The 23356-nt window shown below is 43.7% G+C and overlaps 1 protein-coding gene across 3 annotated transcripts in view; it reads right to left on the bottom strand.

Annotated features, from left to right (window-relative positions):
* Window positions 1-5024: 5024 nt before the first annotated feature.
* Window positions 5025-23356, bottom strand: part of BBS4 (Bardet-Biedl syndrome 4) — a 55570-nt gene continuing 37238 nt past the window's right edge. For 2 of the 3 annotated variants that reach the window (XM_078448859.2, XM_078448860.1), the window contains 12 exons: window positions 22693-22804; window positions 21637-21709; window positions 16254-16307; window positions 14837-14964; window positions 12041-12095; window positions 11019-11087; window positions 9895-10047; window positions 9621-9792; window positions 7957-8026; window positions 7202-7343; window positions 6479-6680; window positions 5025-5971 (listed from right to left, as the gene is read on the bottom strand). In XM_078448859.2, coding sequence (XP_078304985.1) covers window positions 5862-5971; window positions 6479-6680; window positions 7202-7343; window positions 7957-8026; window positions 9621-9792; window positions 9895-10047; window positions 11019-11087; window positions 12041-12095; window positions 14837-14964; window positions 16254-16307; window positions 21637-21709; window positions 22693-22804 — 1340 coding nt within the window. In that variant the 3' untranslated portion in view covers window positions 5025-5861. Of the gene's footprint in view, window positions 5972-6478; window positions 6681-7201; window positions 7344-7956; window positions 8027-9620; window positions 9793-9894; window positions 10048-11018; window positions 11088-12040; window positions 12096-14836; window positions 14965-16253; window positions 16308-19863; window positions 19955-21636; window positions 21710-22692; window positions 22805-23356 lie in introns of those variants that run through there. The other variant, XM_060618121.2, reaches the window with a different exon arrangement.

The following is a 23356-nucleotide window of genomic DNA, read 5'->3' on the forward strand; positions in this document are numbered from 1 at the left end:
AGTGAGGTTAAGTCCTCCAACTTTGTTCAAGATTGCCTTGGGTGTGCTGAGTCTTTTGTATTTCCCTCACATTGGAGAACCAGCTCTCAACTTCTACCCCAAAACCTGTTGGGCTTCTAGGAATCCACGAACCTATTTGGAAAGAATTTTGATCTCAACAAGAGTTAGTTTCCCAGTGTGTGAACATGGCCTATTTTGGTCTTTTTCACTACAGTGCTTTGTAGTTTTCAGGGTACAGGCCTTACATGTATTTTGTTAAATTCATCCCTAAGTATTTCATGTCAGTATCTGACAGTATTGTAAATGGATTTTTTTTGAATTTCATTTTCAAACAGTTCCTTGGTGGAAAACAATTGATTTTTGTACACTGACCTTGCCAAATCCAGTTATCACTGGTGGCACCTTCATTTACTTGCTTTTAGGATTCCTTAAGGTTTTTTTTTTTTTAACGTTTATTTATTTTTGAGACAGAGAGAGACAGAGCATGAACAGGGGAGGGGCAGAGAGAGAGGGAGACACAGAATCTGAAACAGGCTCCAGGCTCTGAGCTGTCAGCACAGAGCCCGACGCGGGGCTCGAACTCACGGACCGCGAGATCGTGACCTGAGCCGAAGTTGGCCGCTTAACCGACTGAGCCACCCAGGCGCCCCAAGGTTTTCTATATAAATAACCATGCCCTTTTCTACCTATGCCTTTTTATTTCTTGCCTTTAGAACACTGACCAGAACCTCTAGTATAATGTTGAACAAAAGTGGTAAAAGCGGACATCCTTACCTTGGTCCTCTTCTTGGGGGCAAAGTATTCAATATTTTACTGTTAAATGTGATACTGCACCTTTTTCCACAGATGCCATTTGTCAAGTTGTTGATGCCACCTTCTATTCCTGATTTGCTGGGGTTTTATGATGGCTTTTTAAAAGTTGCTTTTTCTGTATCTACTGAAATTGTGTGACTTTTCTATTTTGCTAACACATGAAACTACTTTGATTTTCAAATATTAAACCAAGAGTTTAACTTCCTGGGATAACCCCAACTCGGTCATGATGTACGTAGTTACCTTTTTATATATTGCTGGATTTGATACACTAGTACTGATTTGCTAATATATTAAGGACTTTGGTACCTATGTTCATGCAGAATGGCCTGCAGTTTCCTTATTCTGTAATGTCTTTGTCCAGTTTTGATATCAGGGTTATACTGGCTTCATAAACAAGTTGGGAAGTTTTTGCTCCTATTTTCTAAAAATTTTTGTCAAGTTGGATTTAATACATTTTACCAGCTAAATCATCTGGGCCAAGAGTTTGCTTCAGGTAAGTTTTGATTTATAAATTCAGTTTCTTGAATAGGACTTAAAAAAAAATTTTTTTTAATGTTTATTTTTGAGACAGAGGGAGACCGAGCACGAGTGGGGGAGGGGCAGAGAGAGGGAGACACAGAATCTGAAACAGGCTCCAGGCTCTGAGCTGTCAGCACAGAGCCCGATGCGAGGCTCGAACCCACGAACCATGAGATCATGACCTGAGCCGAAGTTGGATGCTTAACCAACAGAGCCACCCAGGTGCCCCTTGAAATAGGACTTCTAAGGTTTTACATTTCCTCATTTCAATTTCGGTAAGTTATTTTTCAGATTTGGCTGTTGCATACAAGTTGTCCGTTTTGTTCTAAAATTGTTCATATTCCTTGATCTTTCTCTCATCCATACTATCTGTAATGCTGTTCCCTCTTATTGGTGATTTGTCTCTTTTCTTCCTTCATTAGTTTAGCTGTGGTTTTGTTGTTGTTGCTTTCTTATTTTTTGAGAGGGAGAGAGGGAGAGAGGGAGAGACAAAATCCCAAGCAGGCTCCACACTGTCATCGCAGAGCCCGACATGGGCTTGATCTCACAAACCATGAGATCATGAACTGAGCAGAGATCAAGTGTCTGTCACTTAACCGACTGAGCCACCCCAAGTGCCCCTTGTCATTTTTTTTCCCCACAAACTTTTGGCTTTTTAGATTTTTAATATTTGTCTACTCTTATTTCGGGTTTATTTTGCTCTTTTCCTAGCTTAAGGTAGGAACCTCTACCACTGATTTTCTACCTTTCTTCCAATAGAAGCATTTACAACTAGAAGATTCCCTGTAAGCACTGCTTTTAGCTGAATCCCACAAATTGTGATTTGTTTTCATTGTCAAAGTATTTTCTCTTTTGATTTCTTTCTTGGCTTGTGAGTTATTAGTGTGTTTAGCTTCAAAATATTTAGGGGTTTTCTACATATCTTGTTAATTTCTAATAGAATTTCACTGTGGTCGACATAGTGTGTAAATTTCAGTCTTTCGACTCTGAGACCTTGTCATGTGGCCCAGCACATGCTCTGTCCTGCTGAATGCACTATGTGCAGGGTCTAGTGTTCTCTAAATGTCAGTTAGGTCAAGGTGGTTCATGTGTACTTTTACACTTCCTAATTGTAACAACTGCAGAAAGAGGGAGTGCCAGCATATCCAACTATGACTGGGGATTTAATTCTGTCAGTTTTTACTTCATGTATTTTGAAGCAATGCTGTTAAGTGCATATATTATATATGTTTCTTCTACTGAATTGAGCGGTTTTATGAAATGTCCCTCTTTATTTTTGGTAATGCTCCTGGTTTTGAAATCTACTTTATCTGGCATCAGTATAGCACTCTGGACTTAGGCCTGTAGCTTGAGATACGACGTTCTCCATCCTTTCGCTTTCAGTGGCAGATAGCTGGGTTTATCCTTTCTTTACTCTTCAACTGGAATGTTTAGTCCAAGTACTTTTTTTAGTCTAATTACATTTTAATGTAATTGTGGACATGATTGGATTTACATTTAACATTTTGCTATTTATTTCTTTGTTCCCTTTTTTGTTCCTCTATTCTTCCTTTCCTGCCCGTTAGTGGTGAGGAGGGTGTTAATTGAATATTTTTTAAAATATTTTTTCTCTCACCTTTTTAGCTATAATTCTTTGCATCTTTTTAACGGTTGCTCTAGGCATCCTTAACGTTTCACAAACTATTAGGAATAACTTTGTACCACATCATGTAAGATATAAAAACCTTTTTCACTCATTGAGTTCCATGTACCTGCCCTTCCTTTAGTTACATTTATTTATGTTAAACCTCACAATATAATTTTTTGCTTAGAACAGTCACAGTATTTTTTTTTTAATGTTTACTTATTTAAGCAAGAGAGAGGGAGAGAGAGAATCCCAAGCAGGCTCCTGGCTGTCAGTGTGGAACCCGATGTGGGGCTTGATCTCATGATCCGTGAGATCATGACCTGAGCCGAAATCAAGAGTCGGATGCTTAACTGAGCCACTCAGCTGCCCCAGTCACAGTATTTTTTAAAAAATTAAACCAAGATAGTGCTTTATATTTACCCACTTGTTTACACTTGTTATCTGTGGAGGACTGATCAACATGAGCTACTCTGCCATTATCCGATAATGATTCTTCCTTAAAAACAAAATGACTGTAATCTTATATTCCAAAGTTTTGTACTAATACTATTCAGTAAAAAGGGCACTTTTCCCATTGCTAGTTCATACCTATACTTTCAAGCCATCTAAAACCATGTCTGTATTTTGTGACCATGTACTTTGCCTCATTTTCCTAATTCTGTGAAAAATTATGACAAGAGCAACTCCCACAACTAGAGATCGGAAAAGCTCCTTTCTCACAGAGAGAGAAACTGCAAACCCACATGCACAAAAGGTTGGGCAGGTGTAACCTAGTACAGCTGACCCCTGAACAACTTGGGTTTAAACTGCACAGGTCCACTTATATGTGGATTTTTTTTTTCAGTAAATACATTGGAAAGGTTTTTTTTGAGGTTTGTGGCAATTTGAGAAAACTCAGATGAACCATGTAGCCTAGAAATATCAAAAAAAAATAAGAAAAAGGTATGCCACGAAGGCATGGATAACACTTAAAAAAGCAGGAGCTCTGCATCGGAGTTCAAATCCTGATCCTGCCACTTACCTGGGAAAATTCATTTTGCATCTCCCAACCTCAACTTCCTCCTCTATGGAGTGGGGATGACAGTATCTTGGAAGGGTTCCATGTGACCATTCCCTTCCTGAACCTTTTCTTACTTGGCCTTCCCCAACACCACTCTCCTGGCTTTGTCTCTGCTATCGCTGTCACTTGCTTCTGTCTCTTCTGTGGCCTCTTCTGCTTCTCCCTTTAAATACGGTTTCCCATCTCGGGTCCCCCATCCTCGCTTTCCCTGGGGGCTCCTTTCAAATCTGTGCTTTCAGCTAGAGCCCAAATTAAATTACTCCTGCACCTTGATCTTCAAGCCAGATTTCACATCTGAAATCTATTCCAGTGTCTAGTGTCACCATCTGGAGGTCTCAAAGATAAACACGTCTAAAACTAGACCCCATAAGCCTCCGCTGGTGTCCCCCGTATTCCTCTTCCCTGGTTTATGGAACTCTCCCAGCAGTGGATGCCCTTCTGACAGTCCTCTTAACCTGCTACATCCAGTCCCCAATAGTATTCTACTGATTTCACTTCCTAAACTCTAAGCCCCCTCACCTCTACTCCATCTCTCAGTTCATACCCTAATCATTTCTCACCAAGACCTTTTCATTCATGGGCACAAGAGACTACACACTGATATAAAAGTGAGCTTTCTCAGCTGCTCAGGGTATAAATCCTGGTTCTTCCACATACCAGCTGCGTGGGCCAGGGCATTGCTTCTGACACCTTGGTGTTTACTTCTGAGATACGAGAACTGAAGAGTTTCCCACTCAGCCGCTGCTTCAATGTCAAAACAGACCGAGTCATAACATAAAAAACTCCATAGTTTGGTTTGGCAATAGGTGTCCTCACCTTTAAATTATGGTAATTATAGGACACTTCAAGTACAAAATGGGGACTGGCCCTCAAGCAAATTGCTGGCGTACCATCCGTCGGGGCTGCTGCAGCAGAAGCTATGTTCGTACTACACAGGAACTTGGCCTTGAGGTTCCTTCTCTAGTTTCAAACTAGTTTTGGAAGTAAGACTGTGATCATAGGTTCTTTTAAGAAGTTTTTATTGTGATCTCTTATTTTTATACCTAAGTTAACAACTTTTCCCAAAGGGATGATGATACATAATCTTTATTCTAAAAAGGACATATAATGAATTGATAGCATCTGGCCAGTAGTATCATTGATGGTCTTAAATAAAAATTAGTTAAGAAGCTCTTCCTTTCCTTTTAATCGCTGGTGCTGATACCAGACCAGCCCTTCACTCCTACTTCTTATCACAATGACATGATCTGACTCCACACTCTGACCTCTTTCAAGAACAAGCCACAGGGCCTTGTTCTGGATTCCCCTGGACAAGCACAGCTGGAATATTCAACCTCAATACACAGAGGGTTTTTTTCATCATTTTCCCCCTTAAATTTAGAGTGTTAGAGCTGGATTATTAATCCAAGATTTGTTTGCCTTGGAGGCTGCCATGCCCCCCAGTCTGAGGACCATCTCAGCTAAGCCAAGTCTTCATCATAACAGAGCTAATAAGTAGAAGGTCTGTCTCAGACTTTCCTTCCGCAAAGGAAGGAGGAAGTCATCCAGGAGATGACAGTCATTTCAGAAGCAAACAGCATCACGTGCCCTGCTGGCTCTTGAAGCTACAAACACAGAGCCGTGAGCCCTGCTCTTAATTCTGAAAGGACCTGTCTGGTCCCGGCTGACGGGGCTGATGAGAGGCTGCTAGGCCTCAGGCTCCTTGGGGTCATCACAACACATCCTGGGGTCCTTGGTGCCCAGGGAACACACTGGCGTCCGTGCTGCCTGTGTCGCGTGACCTTTCCTAATCTGCTACATCCTCACCAGAGAAACCTATACTCCGGGGTCATCCTACTCCTATTTTTCTCTTATTTGTGCAGATGCTTCATTTGGATGTGCTTCCACAGTGGGCTGTGGCTCCAGAGGCAGAGATGGTGGCTTTGTGAGATGGGATGTTCCTCCAGCACCTAGCAACAAAACAAACAGCTTGAATTCTCAGTTCCACGGTTCCTGAAGAAATCACATTGTCAAATTTCAAAAAGAAACCCTGTATCTTTGAGGATCAGCGGGGACTGTGACGTATCTTTGCAGCTATGAAGTTAGACCATCGCTAAGAAAGCAACGGTCAAGTTTGCCTTCAATGACTCACTGAAAAAATCTTTAATTACCTGCACCATGCTGACTTATGCGATCTTGCTTTAATTGTCACTGCTTTAGCAGAACAGAAGGTGCTGTCATGTAATTCTAAACTTGAATACTGTAAACCTCTGACTAAGCCTGTTCCCTCCGACACAACTTGCCTTAAGGAAGCAAGTGCCAATTTGGCCAGCATATGGCTTCTTCCCCTTCTAGGAATACTACTTGGACGTGTTCTGAGTCTGAGAAGTGTCAGCCTCACTTAAAGCTGTCATCTCTCGCTGGCACATGCAGCCTGTGCCCACGAGGATTCCATGGAGCTGTGCGTAGCCTCCTACCTGAGGGGAGCTTCCCGTATGCAGCTGCTGAAGACATTGCCTGTCCTAGGGCTTGATTAGAGCCCAGAGGCTGCTGGAGACTGGCAGCTTTGCTAGTTGAAGTGGTCCGGTGCTTTGACTTGGTGTCTTTAACTGGTTTCGTCCAGACCAGTGCCTCCCCGACCTGGAGGGCAGCTCCCAGCTTCTGGGCCATGTCCACCATCTTGTCCCCACATGGGAAGAAAAAAGAGTCACGGAGAGGACCGGCAGAGTGAAGCCTACCCACCTCTTCCACCAGGGAGTGCAGGTGAAATCCTATCTAACGGTACTAGTATTTGAGAGAGACAGTATTTATTGCAAGGAAATCATTCTCAAACAGCAGAGAATACAGACTGCCCTTAGTGGACGGCAAGGGGGCACATATAGGATCTCAAAACCTAACAATTCAAGCTTGGTGCCTTACGGAGCTCAACTCCTGCCTTTCCCACATGAGGAGAAGTGAGGAGAAACTGCAAAGAGACGGAGACCTCACATCAGTTGTATTATCAATAACATAACTCCGTAAGCCTGAACTTCCTCTTACTATTTTCTTCTAGGGAAGTTTTTTCTCAGGATGTTCCTAATTGGAGATTTCATGCTGCCAGGAACATCAGAGCCAAAATGGCCATAAACCTATAGAATACCTGATATCTGGATTATTTGGGCTTCATTCAGAAGCCTCCCAGGAGCTAATAAAAGACATACCTCGGCGTCAAATTCCAGAGAGCTGCTGTCCTGCAGCAGGTGGACCTTCTTCTCCATCTCCTGATACTGAGCCAGGGCACCCTGCTTCTCGCCCTGATTGTACAGCAGCACAGCATAGTTGAGGTTTACCAACGGGTTACACCTGTGGCAAACGGATTCCATGGGGCTCAGGCTCTGCAACCAGTGGTCATTCAGAGATCCCTCTCGTTACACAAAAAACAAAAACTGGTTACATAGACATTTCTCTATTCTACAGCAAGGTAAGAACACACGTGCCGCGTGGACCTTTGGAGAAGCATCAAGGAAGTAACTGCCCAACCAGCAGAGCAAGAGGTAGTGGGACCAAGTGTGATGTCTCAGCCCTCAACGGAGGCCACCAGGTCAGGTTGGAAAAGGGGATCCCTACCCTGCTGCCTGGCAGATGCCAGCAGAATAAGTCCCAGGAGAGTTAAGTTGATCTTAAACTAAGTCCAGAGTCCTATCTGATATTCCAGCTAGCCCATGGCTATCAGCACCCGAAGCCCACTGCCAGCTCCTGGAAACATTTCCTCAGAAAGAGCCAGTGTCTGTTCCCGCTGAGCCACCGTGTGCTTAAGGACCACATCCTTCTGCAGTCAGGCCCTCCCACTGACCCCCAGAGCAGGCATCTGGGCCGCTGTTCAACCGCCCCGCGCGCCCCAACTGGGCTGTGGCGCCACCTGGTGGCTTCTGAGAGTCTGACCCGCCCCAGTACCACTCCTGACGGAGCAGCTTACTTATCCAGGCGGACGGCTTCCGCGTAGGCTCTCTTGGCGTTCTCTGGGTCTTCCAGATTGGTCAGAGCCACTGCAACAAAGAAAGTGGGCACTGTGACTGGGGAGCCCCGTGTGGAAAACAAAAGGAATGTTTCAAGACCACAGTTCATTCAGCCCCCAAACTGAACTCCTCCTTTGCCGTCTCGGCTCCTGGCATGACCGCCTTCGGTCACTCAGCTTAGATGCCCGGTGTCACCTGCTTCGATGGTGTCTCTCCACAGTCAGTAGCCAAGTCCTGCGAATCCTGTTTTTTGTACTTTTCTTTACTGACACTGCCCTTGTTCAGATGCAAATTGTTTCAGGCTTTCCATTTCTTCCCCACAGCAATGTCCCCACCTGCCTCCATCCACTTTGCCACCAAGCTGCCAGGAGTCTTCCTGCCTTACAAACAAATCTGACTGTGTCACACCACCCTACTTAAGAATCCATTACCCACAACCATGATCTTTATAAACGTTTGTATAGCAACAGAACACACTCTCCTTTGTAATCAGCATTTTCTGGAAACCTGATGTATAAAACAAAGAAAAACAGAGCTGTTTTGAAAGCCAGGCCCACCCGACCTCCCCACCAAGCTACACACTTAGCTCTCCTGGACACTTAAGAGAAGATCTAGGAATACGGTTGGAAAACCTTGGCCTCTAGGATAAAAGGCCAGAGTCCCAGCATTCTTCTCCTGCCTGCCCCCCACTTCATGTGGCCCTTAGACCAGCTTTCCTGACTCCTCCCCCACTACACCGCACAACACGACCGCCCACTCGCCGCAGGACACACGGTGCGGCCACGGCTGCACGCCTTTGTTCCCACGACAGCCGAGCCAGTGAGTTCCAGCTTAGCCTTCAAACTGCAGTGTGAAGGCCAGCTCTAGTTTGGGAGTTAGAAGTGTGGCTCATGCCTTACAGTAGGGCTGTCTGTTCACAGAACTGAGCTCGCTTTGTATTCAGGCAACCCCCAATTAACCACCATTCAATTTGCTTTTGCAACCGTTCTCTAATAAATAAGTTCCCCCACAATAATAACGACCACCACCACCTGTCAACGGGAATAAGGAAACTGCTTTTGGGCTTACACTTAGTAAGGCCAGTGGAGAAATATCCCCAGAAAGAATATTATCAGTACTTCAACGTTATAGTAACACTCACATTAATAATAGGCCAATGATATAGTGACAACAAAACCAATAGCTACTAGTCACTGGTTATTTATTACATAATCTTCCCTCTCTACTAGAAATAATCCAGTAAGTAGTGGAAGCGGGACCCTTCCCAAAGCCCAAGCTCTTAACACTAGATGGTATCTGGAATTTATAGCTAGACTCTCACTCTTTTTCTCCACCCCTCCTCTTTATATAAATGAATTGTCAGCCAAGGGAAAACCACTGGTAACAGATGAACTAGGGATGATCTTGATTTAACCTGTTGGGTCTCTGAGTGAAATGCCTGCAGGCTAGAAGCAACTAGCTATTCTGTCATCTTTTTCAGGCTTTAGGACACTAATCTAGATTCCTGTGGGATCTGCGAGGCAGTGGCTTCTATGGGACATTTAACCACCGGCCTCTTATGATTCTAAGTCATTTTCCCTTCTCACAAACCACGGAGGGGGTTTTCCACCTAAGTGTCTCTTACCAGCCAAGAGCATGTAGAGCTCCCCCATCTTTGGCTGGAAGTTGATGGCCGCGCTGAGGAAATGGAAAGCTGACGCATACTGCTGCATTGTCAAGTGGACAAGGCCCAAGTTATACAGAATCTTCCAATCAAAGGGTGCCAAGTAGTTGGCTCGTTTCAGGCAGCTGATAGCCTGCAGGAGAGATGGGACACGAGATGAGAGGCCAGGGTAGGCCCGGCAGACCCAGTAACTTGCACGTATGAACACGAACAAGGAAGGTGGGGAGACACTCACTGCCACATATTTCTTCTTGCCAAAGAAACACATTCCGATGTTGTTCCAGAGTGGAGGACTTTCTGGAACGGCACAAGCTACAACTCTGTACTTGGTGAGGGCAACATCAAAGTCCCCGTGGGTCTGCATCATGCTGCCTGCTGCCAAAATGGCCTGCAAACACAGGACATGGGCAACTTGTAATTCAGCCGTTCCCAAAAGGCTGTAGTGGTGAAGCAGACATTCTGGGTGTAGGTACTCAACAGGGTACTTCTTCCAGGGACACAAAAGGTATATTTAAGCTACTGGGATAAATGCTGATGAGGAATGTCCCTGCACCTCACCGTGGCTTTCTCCAGCACAGTCCAGAAAAAGAAAAGAGAAAATGTCAGTGACCCTACCTGGCTCATTTGTTTCCTACTTCTGGTCAAGGAAGTCAACATCTCAGAGTCAAGGCCCTTTGAGGAAAAACAGCCTTTAATCTGCCCCCTGAACTCCCTACGTGGTACCCCAAGTGCTCTAGACAATTCAGAAACTCCTGTCTTTGACCACTGAAGGTACAGCTCCTTTGGCCACCAGACAGGGTGAGCAAGCTTCAGGCGTCATCAGGCTGGCCCTTGCATTTGTCCAAGGAAAGGTGTCAAGGTGGGGAGCTGACGGAGTTAACACGCCTTCTATGACTTCTCAGACAGGATGAGTCTGTGTCTGACATCAAACCCGTTCGGCTGCATCTCCTTCCATCATGTTCATCTTCTACACGATCTTCTCAGCTCCAGAGTCGTACCTGGACGAGAGTTGTCATCGCCAGTCCATTAAGAATCCAGAAGTTATGTCACCAGAATGACCTCTGATGGAAGTCGTGGAGGCTTTGCTCACTCCCTAAGCAGCACACAAACCTCACCAGCACTACGACCTCATTCTCTGCAGAAGTTACAGGCCTGTTATAACACGTGCTCTTTTAGAAAACAAAAGCAGAGCGCTAACGTTTTACAACATCTTCAGATAAGAAGGGCCATGTCTATTTAAAACTTTTCTAAGAAAAAGGTAATTTCTCAGGTATCCAAAATGCTCTCTAGGGCCAGATCGCCCCTGGCAGCAGTGGGAGCATCTGAGTAAAGGCTCTGGGGTTTGACGGCCTGCAATACCTTATAGTTGGTAGGGTCATAGGTCAGTGCATTTCCAAGATGTTCGAATGCCTTCTGGTAAATGCCGAGCTTGGAGAAAAAGCAAACCAGAGAATTACATCAGGGGGAGATGGCAGTTAAGGAGTCTGGCCAACCACACCCTGAACAAAAACACACTGACGTTCTGAGTTCTCATGATTAAAAAAAAAAAAAAAAAGCAGCTACAGATACCAGATAAAAAAAGAAAACTAAAAATCCCCTTATTTGTTGATTTGTCCCCTGATAAGGTCAAAGTATCTATCTGCCAGGAACCACCTCTGCCACGCTTTGCACACTAATGCCTCTTGGCAGGAAAGGGGCTGGTTAGCCTCATTCCCCTGGGGCCAACCTCCCAAGCCAAAGCCAGGAAGGCCTAGGGTTAAGCTCCTGATTCCTTTTAAAGAAAAACAAAACAGCCAGAAAGGCCACCACAGAGGCATAGCTGGAGGAGCAGCTGAGCAGGGAACTTGGGGAGTTCATGGGGGCAGGACAGGGACAGACCCTCAGGGATCCTTGGGCCTTGGATCCGCAGGCTGATACAGAGAAGTGGAGGCGCTAAAAAGATGCCATTTGTGCTCAGGAAAACACGGAGGGGACAGGAGACTTCTTATTCAAGACAGTGTTTTGCCTTCTCGTTCCTGTAAGATCCGGCTGGGAAGGAGGGGTGGAAACGGACTCTGCCCCAAAGCCCGTTGGCCAGCGCCAACCTGCATCAGGCTTTCTCCCCCCAGCAACACCATACCGGCCCCACTGACCGGTCATTTCTCATAAATGCTCTTTCCTTAAATGGGTAAGTAGCCTCAAGCAGGCTTATTTGCTTCTGATTTGAATGCAGAAAATTACTTCCTTTAGCAGATAAAAAATATCAGATGCAGAGAGTAAGGTTCACATGACCGTTAGGAAGATGCGTTAAAGTAAAATCAAAATTCAGGGAAACCACAATCCACACACATCCAAAAGCATTTCTAACACCAGTGCACGAATGAGGAAAGGGTTCTCATTACCTGTAAGTAGAGTAATCCCAAAGTCGTAAGAAGTTCTGTATTCTCTGGTGAGAACCTGCAACACAGATCGGTGCTCAGAGGGAAACCAGATGCGTACAAGACACACAGGACACCTGCACACTGACGTGCCCTCACGAGCAGTGGTGGACACTTTTTGCCTCCTCCTCCCCATGACCATTCCCGAAGTCCTTTGGGAATTTCCTTCTAAAGTAGGTTATCTCAACCCTGGCTACAGGGTGAATTGCTCAGCAAGAAGAAATGGGACTTAGCATCCAGACTCCTTTCAGGATCTTTCTCCTTAGGGCCAAAGTCCTAAGAAGAACTTATAGAATATTCTCTGTGACGGTCCTGCTTATACTGATATAATTAAAGACCGATTCTCCATAAATCAAGTCAGTCTAGAAAACAACACAGCGACAGCCAGTTCCCTCTTGTAGGATTTTTTTTTTTTTTCTGGTCTCACTGTACTGACAATGCCAGCCAGCAGGGTTCTCTGTGTAATTTAGGATCCCAACGGCCCTAATGCTCTGCTCTCCATATTAAACAAAAACACATACTAAAGTGTTGGCTTTGGGGACTAAACACTGACTTAAGTAAAAGATTATTTGCTTTCCCAATCCCTCACTGACACTTGCCTTTATCCCAAAAGTTAAGCAACACTGAGCTGAGATGTTCTGTCTATAGGACCATCAGCAGCTTCAACAGTGAAAATGGCAAAAGGCAAGGAACTGTCTCCAGCACTGGTCCCATGGAGAGACCAGAACAAGAGGGGCCAAATCCCCCAACTAGAGGAAGGTTGAGCTGAACAGAGCTTACTCAGTTCAAATGGATATTTGCCCTTCACTTTCTGCCATAATAAATATCCATTTTGATCACCTCCCTCCCACAAACCAACTACGTAACTTTCATGATTCTGGTGGCATCTCCCCCCGAACTCCCCACCAAAACATGACTACCATCTCCAAAGCTATGAGTCACAGACAATGGTCTCCATTCTCAGGTTCCAAACTCTCAAGCTGTCCCCTTATTCCCTTGGGAATTTTAGTGACTTCAGTCCTTGATGAGCCACTGGAAGAATATCACCCTTAAGATTTATGTGAGCTAATCTCAAAGAGCCAACTTTAAAAGGCAGAAGTCAGCGGGGCACGTTGGTGGTTCAGTTAAGCATCAACTTTGGTTCAGATCATGATCTCGTAGTTTGTGAGTTCGAGTCCCGAGTCGGGCTCTCTGCTGAAAGCTCAGAGCCTGGAGCCTGCTTTAGATTCTGTGTCTCCCTCTCTCTCTGCCCCTCCTCAACTCTCTCTCTTGAAAATAAATAAATATTTAAACAAAAAAATTTTTTTAAGGCAGAAGTCAGGGATCAAGGCTTCCACCCTGCCCCACAGAAGCTTAAAATATGCTACATGGATTGGGGGGAGGGGTGCCTGGCTGGCTTAGTTGAATGTTGACTCTTGATTTTGGCCTAGGTCATGATCCTAAGGGTCATGGGATTGAGACCTGCAACGTGCTCTGCGCTGAGCATGGAGCCTGCTTGAGATTTTCTCTCTCCCACTCTGCCCCTCTCCCCTGCTGGTGCTCTCTCTTAAAAAAAAAAAAAAAAAAAAGCTACATGGGCTCCTTCCTCTAATCCCTGTAAACTTAGCTTCTTGGTGACAAAAGTCTTTTGTAGCTTAAAAAACCAAGGGACTTTTATGTCTTTGTAGATAATGTGGTTGAAGACAATTCAGAGAGTGTTTAACTGATACAGCCAGAAAAGTGACTATCACGGTAGAAGGCAAAGGTAATTAACAGAAATCTAAGTTTAGTTCAGAGACTAATTATCAGGAATAATAGACTTTGTGGCCATGCTTCCTGTTAAGTGACAAAACAAACATGACATTTTGCTACATTTATCCTACTTAAAACAAACAAGACCCTATACAAAAAAGACAAGATAGTACATGTCCCTAGAGAAGAAATATGGAACAGCATCCTGAGAAAGCCAGTCAGTTCCATTATCAACAGGGGTTTGGCCTACCCTAATCATGTTTTAAGAACACAAGATATTGGGGCGGGGGTAGGGAGAACGCCTGGGTGGCTCAGTTGGTTAAGCGTCTGACTCCTGGTTTTGGCTCAGGTCATGATCTCAGTTTATGGGGCCGAACCCCGTGTTGGGAGAACAGAGCCTGCTTGGGATTCTCTCCTTTTCCCTCTCCCCTACTCACTCTCTCTCTTTAATAAACTTAAAAAAAAAACACAAAAAACACCACAAAACATATTGGTTTCATGCTAATAAAGGCCAGATGTTTATTAGTGAGTCAGATTTCTGACCCCAATGTCCCCGGAAAAAGATCTGCTATAGAAGTGAAAACCACAATGGCAGAGTAGCAGCTGACTCCAAAATCTATGTGCGCCTTCCTCCTGAGCACATGTGTACCCACTTCCCTTGCAGCTAGTGGCCACCTCACCCTCACAAACCACCACCCCGCACCATAGCCTGAAACATGGATGCTACATTAAGTCAGCTTCACCAGCAGGTGAAGACAACAATGTAAGAAATGGTGGGTTAATAAAGAACCTGGATCCCTGACTGACCTTGGGGAGCAGAGCTGTCCAGCTAGGCTAGGCTGGCCATACTGACGGGGGAGAAGCACAAGTCTTTTTATGTAAGCAAGCCACAGGGAGCTTTTAACCTTGGCCTGAACTATACTCTAACTCACACAACTAATAGTCACAGGAATCCATCTTAGGCTTGGGGGTTCATATGTCTGCTCCCATTTGTCTTCTCATTGCCTTAAAGAAAACAGACATACTTACTCTACTGCTTTCTTGTAGATTTCAATGGCCTTGTCCAAGTCTCCCTCCAGCAGGTGGATCTTCCCCAGCATTATGTAAGTCAAATCATGCCTGTTAAGATGTAGGGCATTGTGCAGCTGCTCTTGCGCCTAACAAGATTGATGGAGTAAAGAGAACCGAATCACTACAGGAAAGGACGATGTCTTCGTACGGCTGACGTAAAGACAGAGCTCCCCCTTTCTAACGCAGACACATCACATCTCAGCAAACGGCCCCCACTATCCAAAAAACTAAAACATACCAAAACTGCTTGCTGACAGGACAGCTGGCAACATGAGGTGTCTGCCTCTGGAGCCACTTGGGAGAGTTTATACAAGATGATTAACCTTTTTGAGTGTTTTCTCCATGTTGGTATTCATACCCATGACTCATGCCTTCATAAGTCAAAGGGATGTCTTAGTACAGAAGACAGCACTGCCCTGAACTCAGTCCCAGCTGCACCACTGACCAATTGCATTACCTTCCCCAGGGTGGACTGCATTTTCCTCACCAATATTTTGATAAAAGAATGAATGGACTGTTCTCATTTATTCACTCAACATGTATCCACCAAGTATCTATTGTTCTAAGTACTAGGGATACCAGAGCTAACAAAACAAACCCCTTGCTCTGGAAGAGTTTATATCCTAACAGATATAAAGGGCCTCATTTAAGACATTCAACAAGTATTTACAGAAATGTCAAGTATTATATTTGCTCTGTTAGCTTTATAGTAAAATCTAAATATAATTCTCCTTCTCCTAAGTACAGGTCTGACCCAAAAACAATCCTATCTCTCCCTTGGCTCAAAATAATCTGATGAATAGAAATGTACTGGCTTGGAATATTCTCTGAGGAGAAAACTCTCCTAGCCAAGCATATAACACTGTAGCTCTGCCCAGGAAACCTGAAGAAACCCACTAAAAATAAAAGTTCTCACATGGAAAATAACATTAAAAACAGAAACTCAAAAATCAGATCCACTTAGAACTAAAATTCATTTCCAATGACCTCACAAACTAAAATCAGTTGCTGTCAGAGCATAAGACTTTTAACACTTCCAGACTTAAGGGTTCACTTTTTGATATCTAAGTTTTATTCAACATTTGTTTCTATACTAGTAAATTAAACTGGGGTGGAGAAGAAGAGAGAAAAGCAATTACATTGCCATTCCCTCATAACAGTTCTAGAGTCTATCATTTTGTTGCTAAAATATGGGGGGAAAAACAGATGGATGAAAAATAAGAATAAATATGGGGATAAATGTACATGGCACTTTGGATTTTTACTTCTCCAAATCTCTACAAGCACTTCCTAGAAATAATACAAAACCCTCAATGAACCCTCAGTGAAGCCCCCAGCCGAGAACTCAACCACCACCACCATTTCCATCAATTACCTTTTTGAACTGTTTCAGATAAATGTAGCAAACTCCTAGGTTATGACAGATCTCCTACACATGAAAGAAAGTAAAATAGCATAGGTGTAAATTCCACAGTTACCAGCAGAATGAAACATCAGGCATCTGGGGATTGTACTGTTCAGCAAAACTTACATTTTAAATGACACAACAGGTATTTCATACCTAAATACATTTAAAAACCATTTTTTACGTTTATGAGAAAGAGAGTGTGTGCATGAGCAGGGGATGGGCAGAGACAGGGAGAGAGAGAATCTCAAGCAGGCTCCATGCTGTCAGCACAGAGCCTGACATGGGGCTCAATCTCACAAACCTTGAGATTGTGACCTGAGCTGACATCTAGAGTCAGACACTTAACCAACCGAGCCACCCAGGCATCCCCATACTTAAATACACTTAAATACACAAAATGGACTGTTTAGGGGCGCCTGGGTGGCTTGGTCAGTTAAGCGTCCGACTTCGGCTCAGGCCATGATCTCACGGTCCGTGAGTTCGAGCCCTGTGTCGGGCTCTGGGCTGATGGCTCAGAGCCTGGAGCCTGCTTCCGATTCTGTGTCTCCCTCTCTCTCTGCCCCTCCCCTGTTCATGCTCTGTCTCTCTCTGTCTCAAAAATAAATAAATGTTTAAAAAAAAAAATGGACTGTTTAAAAACTCAGATTATAGGAGATAAAAGCAGAATAAACAGGTGATCTTCCTGGGTGTTTGACGTACATACCCAGGCCACTCACCCCAAGCTTTTCTTCTCAGAAGAGACTTGCCACAGCCCCTGCTCCACCCGAAGGAAATTTGTGTGTATGTATATATAAATAAATATATGTGTGTGTGTCAGAGTCCCTCTCCTCGTAATCCAGAATTGACTACATGACGTGGACTTGAGAACCAACAGCACCATCTGGAGGCCACTAAGACGGAATATATGTAATTGGAGCCTGACAGCTGTAGTCTACAAACCCTGGCCCACAGACCAAATGCATCCTCTGCCTTTTCTTGTAAATAAAGTTTGATTAGAACACAGCCACAATCACTCGTTACACATTGTCTACAGAACTTTCACACTAGAACTTCAGAGTTAAGTAGTTCAAAAGAGACTATATGAAGCCACAAAGCTTAAAATATTCACTAGGCCTTTTACAGAAACAGTCTGCCAACTGCTGATCTACAGAAAGAGAAAATGAAGCAGAAATGCGGAGTAGCCACCTTGGTCACTAAAAGTTTTCCAGTCCTAGTTCACTGTAAGACAAGCCTGTGTTTCCCTGACCTTGAGTTTCATAAAATCGCTGAAGTTCCCTTATGCTGAATCCCCCTTTATTTACAGTAGCTTGAGAGAAAGGAGAAAGCAAAGGTGAGGACCTTCCTGTTAGTAGTGGAGAGATGCGGAAGCACATCCAGGCCCAGAAGCATCCCTGTCTGAAGAACCATGGACCCCAGAGCTCAGAGACAAATGGTTTAATAGGTTCCAAGTCTCTTAAAATAACAACAAGATAGGGAAAACTGATTGAGTACCTACTTCACATCAGGCTCTATGCCAGATGGTTTTCATATATGCATTACTATAATTTTCCCAGCAAATCTGAAATACAGGTGTAACGATTCTGATTTGAGAGATAAGAAAATTGAAGCTCAGAGAGGTTAAATAGTTTGCCTAACTTAAGCCAGGAGGTGTCAGCACTAGGATTTTTCTTTCTGTTTTCAGGTCTAAATCTTAAGAAGAATGTCAACCATGTATAAACGTAGACAGAATCGGGACACCTGGGTAGCTCAGTCAGTTGGGCGTCTCTGACTTCAGCTCAGGTCATGATCTCGCAGTCCGTGAGTTCAAGCCTCACGTTGGGCTCTGTGCTGACAGCTCAGAGCTTGGAGCTTACTTCAGATTCTGTCTCCCTCTCTCTCTGCCCCTCCCCTGCTCACACTCTGTCTCTCTCTCTCAAAAATAAAATAAAACATTAAAAAAAATTAAAAAAAAAAAACAACATAGAATCACCATGGACTCCTCATGCTGTCCCAACAACCATCCAACCCATTCTCCCATCTACCCCACTAGTTTATATCAGATAGCATAACATTTCATCTACAACCTTTCAGTATGTATTTCTTTTTTTTCTTTTTAATTTTATTTATTTTGAGAGAGAGAAAGCGAGCAAGCAAGCAGGGGAGGGGCAGAGAGGAAGAGAGAGGGAGAAACAGAATTCCAAGCAGGCTCTGCACTATCAGCACAGAGCCTGACACAGGGCTCGAACTCATGAACTGTGAGATCATGACCTGTGCTGAAACCAAGAGTCAGATGCTTAACTGACGGAGCCACCTAGGAGCCCCTCAATATGTATCTCTAAAGGATAAGGTTGTTTTTTTTTTTTTTTTTTTTGACTACCCACAATACCACTATCATACTTGGAAAATAATAACTGCTCATATCAGATACTGATTTATGTTTAATAAACATAAAACCCATAAATGTCTCACAAACACACAATTTTTCCCCTTAAATCACAATCCAAATAACGTCCACACACGGCAAAGCACTGGGACCCGAACTCAGGCTTGCCTACAAAACTTGCGTACTTTCCCCTTTATCACGTAACAACGTACACACGGAGCTAGAAAAAAGGAGAAATGCATCTGTGCTTGTCTTCTAAATGTCCTGAAAGCTAACTAACCCCCAACTCTTTAAAATAATTTTCAGGGTGCCTGGGTGCTCAGTTGGTTAAGCATCTGACTCTTGATTTTCACTCAGATCATTATCTTGTGGTTCATGAGTTCGAGCCCCCCACCGGGGCTGTACAGAGCCTGCTGGGATTCTCTTTCTCTCCCTCTCTCTCTCTCTGCCCCTCCCATGCTCTCTCTCAAAATAAGTAAAATGAACTTAAACGAAAGTAGAAAATCATTTGCCATAGATATTACTTGAGAAGGCAGCAGCAAAAGGCCTTAAACTGACAACAAAGGAAATTTGAGAAGGAAAACAGAACAAGTAAGAGTTAAATCATGTGTTTCACAGAATGAGGGAATCCAGCAGACATCCTGCAAAAGGCAGCTGGTACAGTGGAAAAATGATAGGCCTAAAGCGAGGAATCTCAGAGTCCAGGCCTGAATTCTAGCTCTGGTTCTGCCACCACCTCACTGTGCCCCCTTGAACAAGTCACTCCATCTAGCCAAAGCCTCAGCTTCTCACCTCCCTCAGCCCAATCGGGTAAATTCTCCCTACTTAACAAAGCTGTTCCAGAAGTCAAAGGAGGTAACAGCAGGAGGAACTATTATCCCCCTGTTGCAGCTGGACTGTGGTATAAAGTAGGGCCACAGGAACTCACATAGCAAGTAGGACACAGAGGAGCAGCTCGGGGCATGACTACCTCTACTGGTGCCAATGGAATGGTCATCCCAAGTGGTCAGTAACACCAAATGAGCTCTTTCAACCAACTGGAAGGATTAGCAGATACTCTCCATTCCTCCTGTGTGACTCTGAGCTCTCGTTTCACTTCGTCCCGATCTTCCTCTATCAGTTCTTTTCAGCTCAGCCCTTCAACACTTTTCCCTGGGTTCCGCCCTCAGCTCTCCGAAGAGTGATCTCATCCAATTTCATGCTTGTAGTCATTACCTTTATACTCTTGACTCCAAAATGTACATCTCTAGCCCAGAACACTGGAGCTTCAGACTTCTATATCCAGCCATGCACTGGACATGTCTCCATTTAGATGCCCTACCGGAAGCAAAAACTCATCAAGTCCACAATGTTAAAGACAGGATTTAGCTCTGATTGGTTATCATCCTCCTCTCTTCCTTCCTGTATTTCCTATTCTAGCCGATGGTTCCATAACCCACCAATCCACCTTTGCGTCTCTGAGACCCAGCCCAGTGCCTGGCACGTAGCAAACATTCGTGTGTTGAAAGAATGACTAAATGAAGGAGTAAATGAATTATCCTTCATCTGCAGCTTCACTTTGGCCTTTAGCTATAAAATACTTGGTGGCATTTGTCTTCAGACCTATGGAAGTGACCAACAAACTGGAATTTTTTGAAAATAATGGTGCCATAAGAACTGCAGAGGAAATCTATGCTAACTCTCCGTACGAATCAATCTAATCCTTCACACATACATATTTCTTTCCAAGAATCATCACTATTGGGGAAAAAACCAACAGCACAAGAAAGAAGAACCAAAATAAAGAGAGGAAGCAAAAGGTAATTCTGGAAAGCAGAACAAAACTTCAAGAGTCAGAGACATGGAGAGGCTATTGCAAGAAGACAAAAGACAAAGTTCTTAGAAATTAAAAATATAATTACTGACATAAAAAATACTGAATGGATAAGATAATAACAGAATGTGAATAGCTAACAACAAAAATGATCTGGAGAATAGGATTCAGGAAATGTCCCTGAATGTACAGCAAAAAGACAAAAAGCGGGACTATGTGAGATGCAAGTGAAGAGACACAGAGAACAAGTACAGAACACCTTTAATACAGTGGAAAACAGTGTGGCAGATGCCACTCGTTAATACCCACTCTCCTCATTTTCGTTACTAACAGACCCTAATTTTGTTCAGAGTGTCAATGTGTCCAATGAAAAAACTGTATTTCCCAGTCTTCCTTAAAAGGGGGATAGTTGATATGACACAAGTGGCAGTCTTTTGGGGATTTTTGGGAAAGCTGTGCTTTCCTAATACAGGCTATATCTTTTTCTCTTCGTTGCTTGTTTTTTCTCTCTGCCTGGAATGATGACGTGATGTCGGAGCTGCAGTAGACGTCTTATGACCATGAAGAAAAAACCTCAGCTTTGACGTCCTTGGACCACCCTGTCAATGTTGGCAACTACTTACCTGGTATATGTTTCATGACAAAAAATAAACCCCTAATTGGCAAAGCCAATGTTCAATCAAAATTTCTGTTGCAGTTACAATCCCTAACAAAGAGACAATGGAGGAGAAGAAAATCAAAGAACTACTCAAAGAAAATGTCCCTGACCCAAAACAGAGCAAGGATCTTCAGAGTGAAAGCCAACTTAGTGTCCACAGATGGGGATGGGGGCGGGGGGAGGGGGTAACACTTTTACACAAGTATTATTGATATTTCAGAACTCCAATGATAAAGAGAAAATCCTTGAAGCTTCTAGAGAGGAAAGTGGAGTTAATCAACAAGTAGCAGACTGGTAACAGACTGCCAGAAAACCATGCAGCAATGTCTGCTAAGTTATGAGGAAACATGGTTTGGTTTTTGATCTTATACTTAGCTAAATCATCAATCAAGTGTGAGGATAAAATAAAGACATTTGGGGCATGTAGGAATTCAGTAACAGTAACAAGACAGCCATATGACAAATGGAACCATCAGCAGGTCACTAATAACAAAGAACTTTAAAGTTCTCTACTTACCCAATCTGTCTGGTTAAGTTTAGCTGCTTCATTATATACTTCAATGGCAGCTTTATGTTTTCCCAAAAGAAATCTATGGGAGAAATACATTTTCTGTAATTGTTAACTAAAAGTTTTACAGGACTAACTCCACTAGTCCCCCATTTGACTCATATTCCATCCAGCAGAGAAATCTGGAAGCCCCTGCCTTATTAGCTGGCTGTGCTGTTTTGGCCGGTGAGGCTGGTCTCTATCAGTCACAGAAGCTCTTTTGGTAGGGACTGCACTGATAGCTATTCCAGGGTCTTGGCCTCATTCTACACCACTTTTCGTGAAAGTCTTCTGTAATTTATTTTCCACAATGTACCACACATGTAGAACAAAAAAGAAACAAACTGGTATATATACCAGTTAAACTGGAGCTGCCATCATTTATTATCACCGTCTATTATAGGGACATGCCCTTCCCTTCCAAGACTAAATCTCTTTCCTCAACCTTAATTCTGGAGGGAGGCAAAGGCAAACCAGGCTCTATACAAAGGAAGTGCAAGTATGAATGACAATGTAGGTAAGAAAGTGGGAGTAGAAACCCCATGGGACACTTTACAGCTCCGGAGTAGAAAAACAGTGTACCCATCAGCTTAGAAAGACTTTGGAGGTTGCTTGCATGGAGGCACCATTAGGGCATTCACTCAACAAACACTTACTGAAACTTACTATGTCAAGTATTATACCAAGTGTTGGAACAGTACATGAAAAACATTCCATGGGTTGCCAATAAGATTAGGGGACTGAGGGCACAAGATGTCCCTATTTATATGATAAACAGTATCAGTGTTCCCCCCATCAAACTAGACCATACAATGTTTAAAATACTCAACTCCTTTATACTTGTTGACTTATTTTCTCAAGTTTCAAAATTAATCCACTCTTCAAAGGGGATCCCCATATATCTACTAAGCCACTCTCCCTCTACGTATCAGGTTGATCAGGCTGTCAGAAGCAGGCTCGGCCTGAGAACGCATTTTACATCGTTCTCTGTGAATGCCCAGGACTTCTGAGGCAACAAATACTCACAAAGATCTGGCCACCTGCTTGAGGTTATCAGCACACTGAGGGCTGAGAACAGCGCACGTCTGAAAGAGTTCTAGGGATTCTTGGATATTTCCTTCCAGGCGAAATATTAATGCTGCCAAGGATAGAAAACACAGAAAAAACTCATCACATTCTAGGAAGAACAGAGTCTGGTATCAGAAAAACTGAAGAAGGAGGAGTAAGAAATCATACCAAAGAAATCCTTTGGATAATTGTATCTTTAATACAATCAGCTCAGACCTCAGGTAGGCTGAAAACAAGTAGCAGAGTTGCTGACAATCTAAAACCTTTTTAAATAAGGTATCTCAGGGGTGCCTGGGTGGCTCAGTCGGTTGAGCGGCCGACTTCGGCTCGGGTCATGATCTCGCAGTCTGTGAGTTCAAGCCCCGCGTCGGGCTCTGTGCTGACAGCTCAGAGCCTGGAGCCTGTTTCGGATTCTGTGTCTCCCTCTCTCTGACCCTCCCCCGTTCATGCTCTGTCTCTCTCTGTCTCAAAAAATAAATAAATATTAAAAAAAAATTTTTTTTTTAAAGTAAAAAAAAAATAAGGTATCTCAAACCTACCTGCCCCTCTACCCAGTACCCACCATGCAGATAGTCAGGTGCCTTGAAAGTTATCCCACAAATTCTTCATAATAAGAACATTC

This window comes from Panthera onca, chromosome B3 (assembly GCF_046562875.1).
Source record: "Panthera onca isolate mPanOnc1 chromosome B3, mPanOnc1 haplotype 2, whole genome shotgun sequence".
Lineage (NCBI taxonomy): Eukaryota > Metazoa > Chordata > Mammalia > Carnivora > Felidae > Panthera > Panthera onca.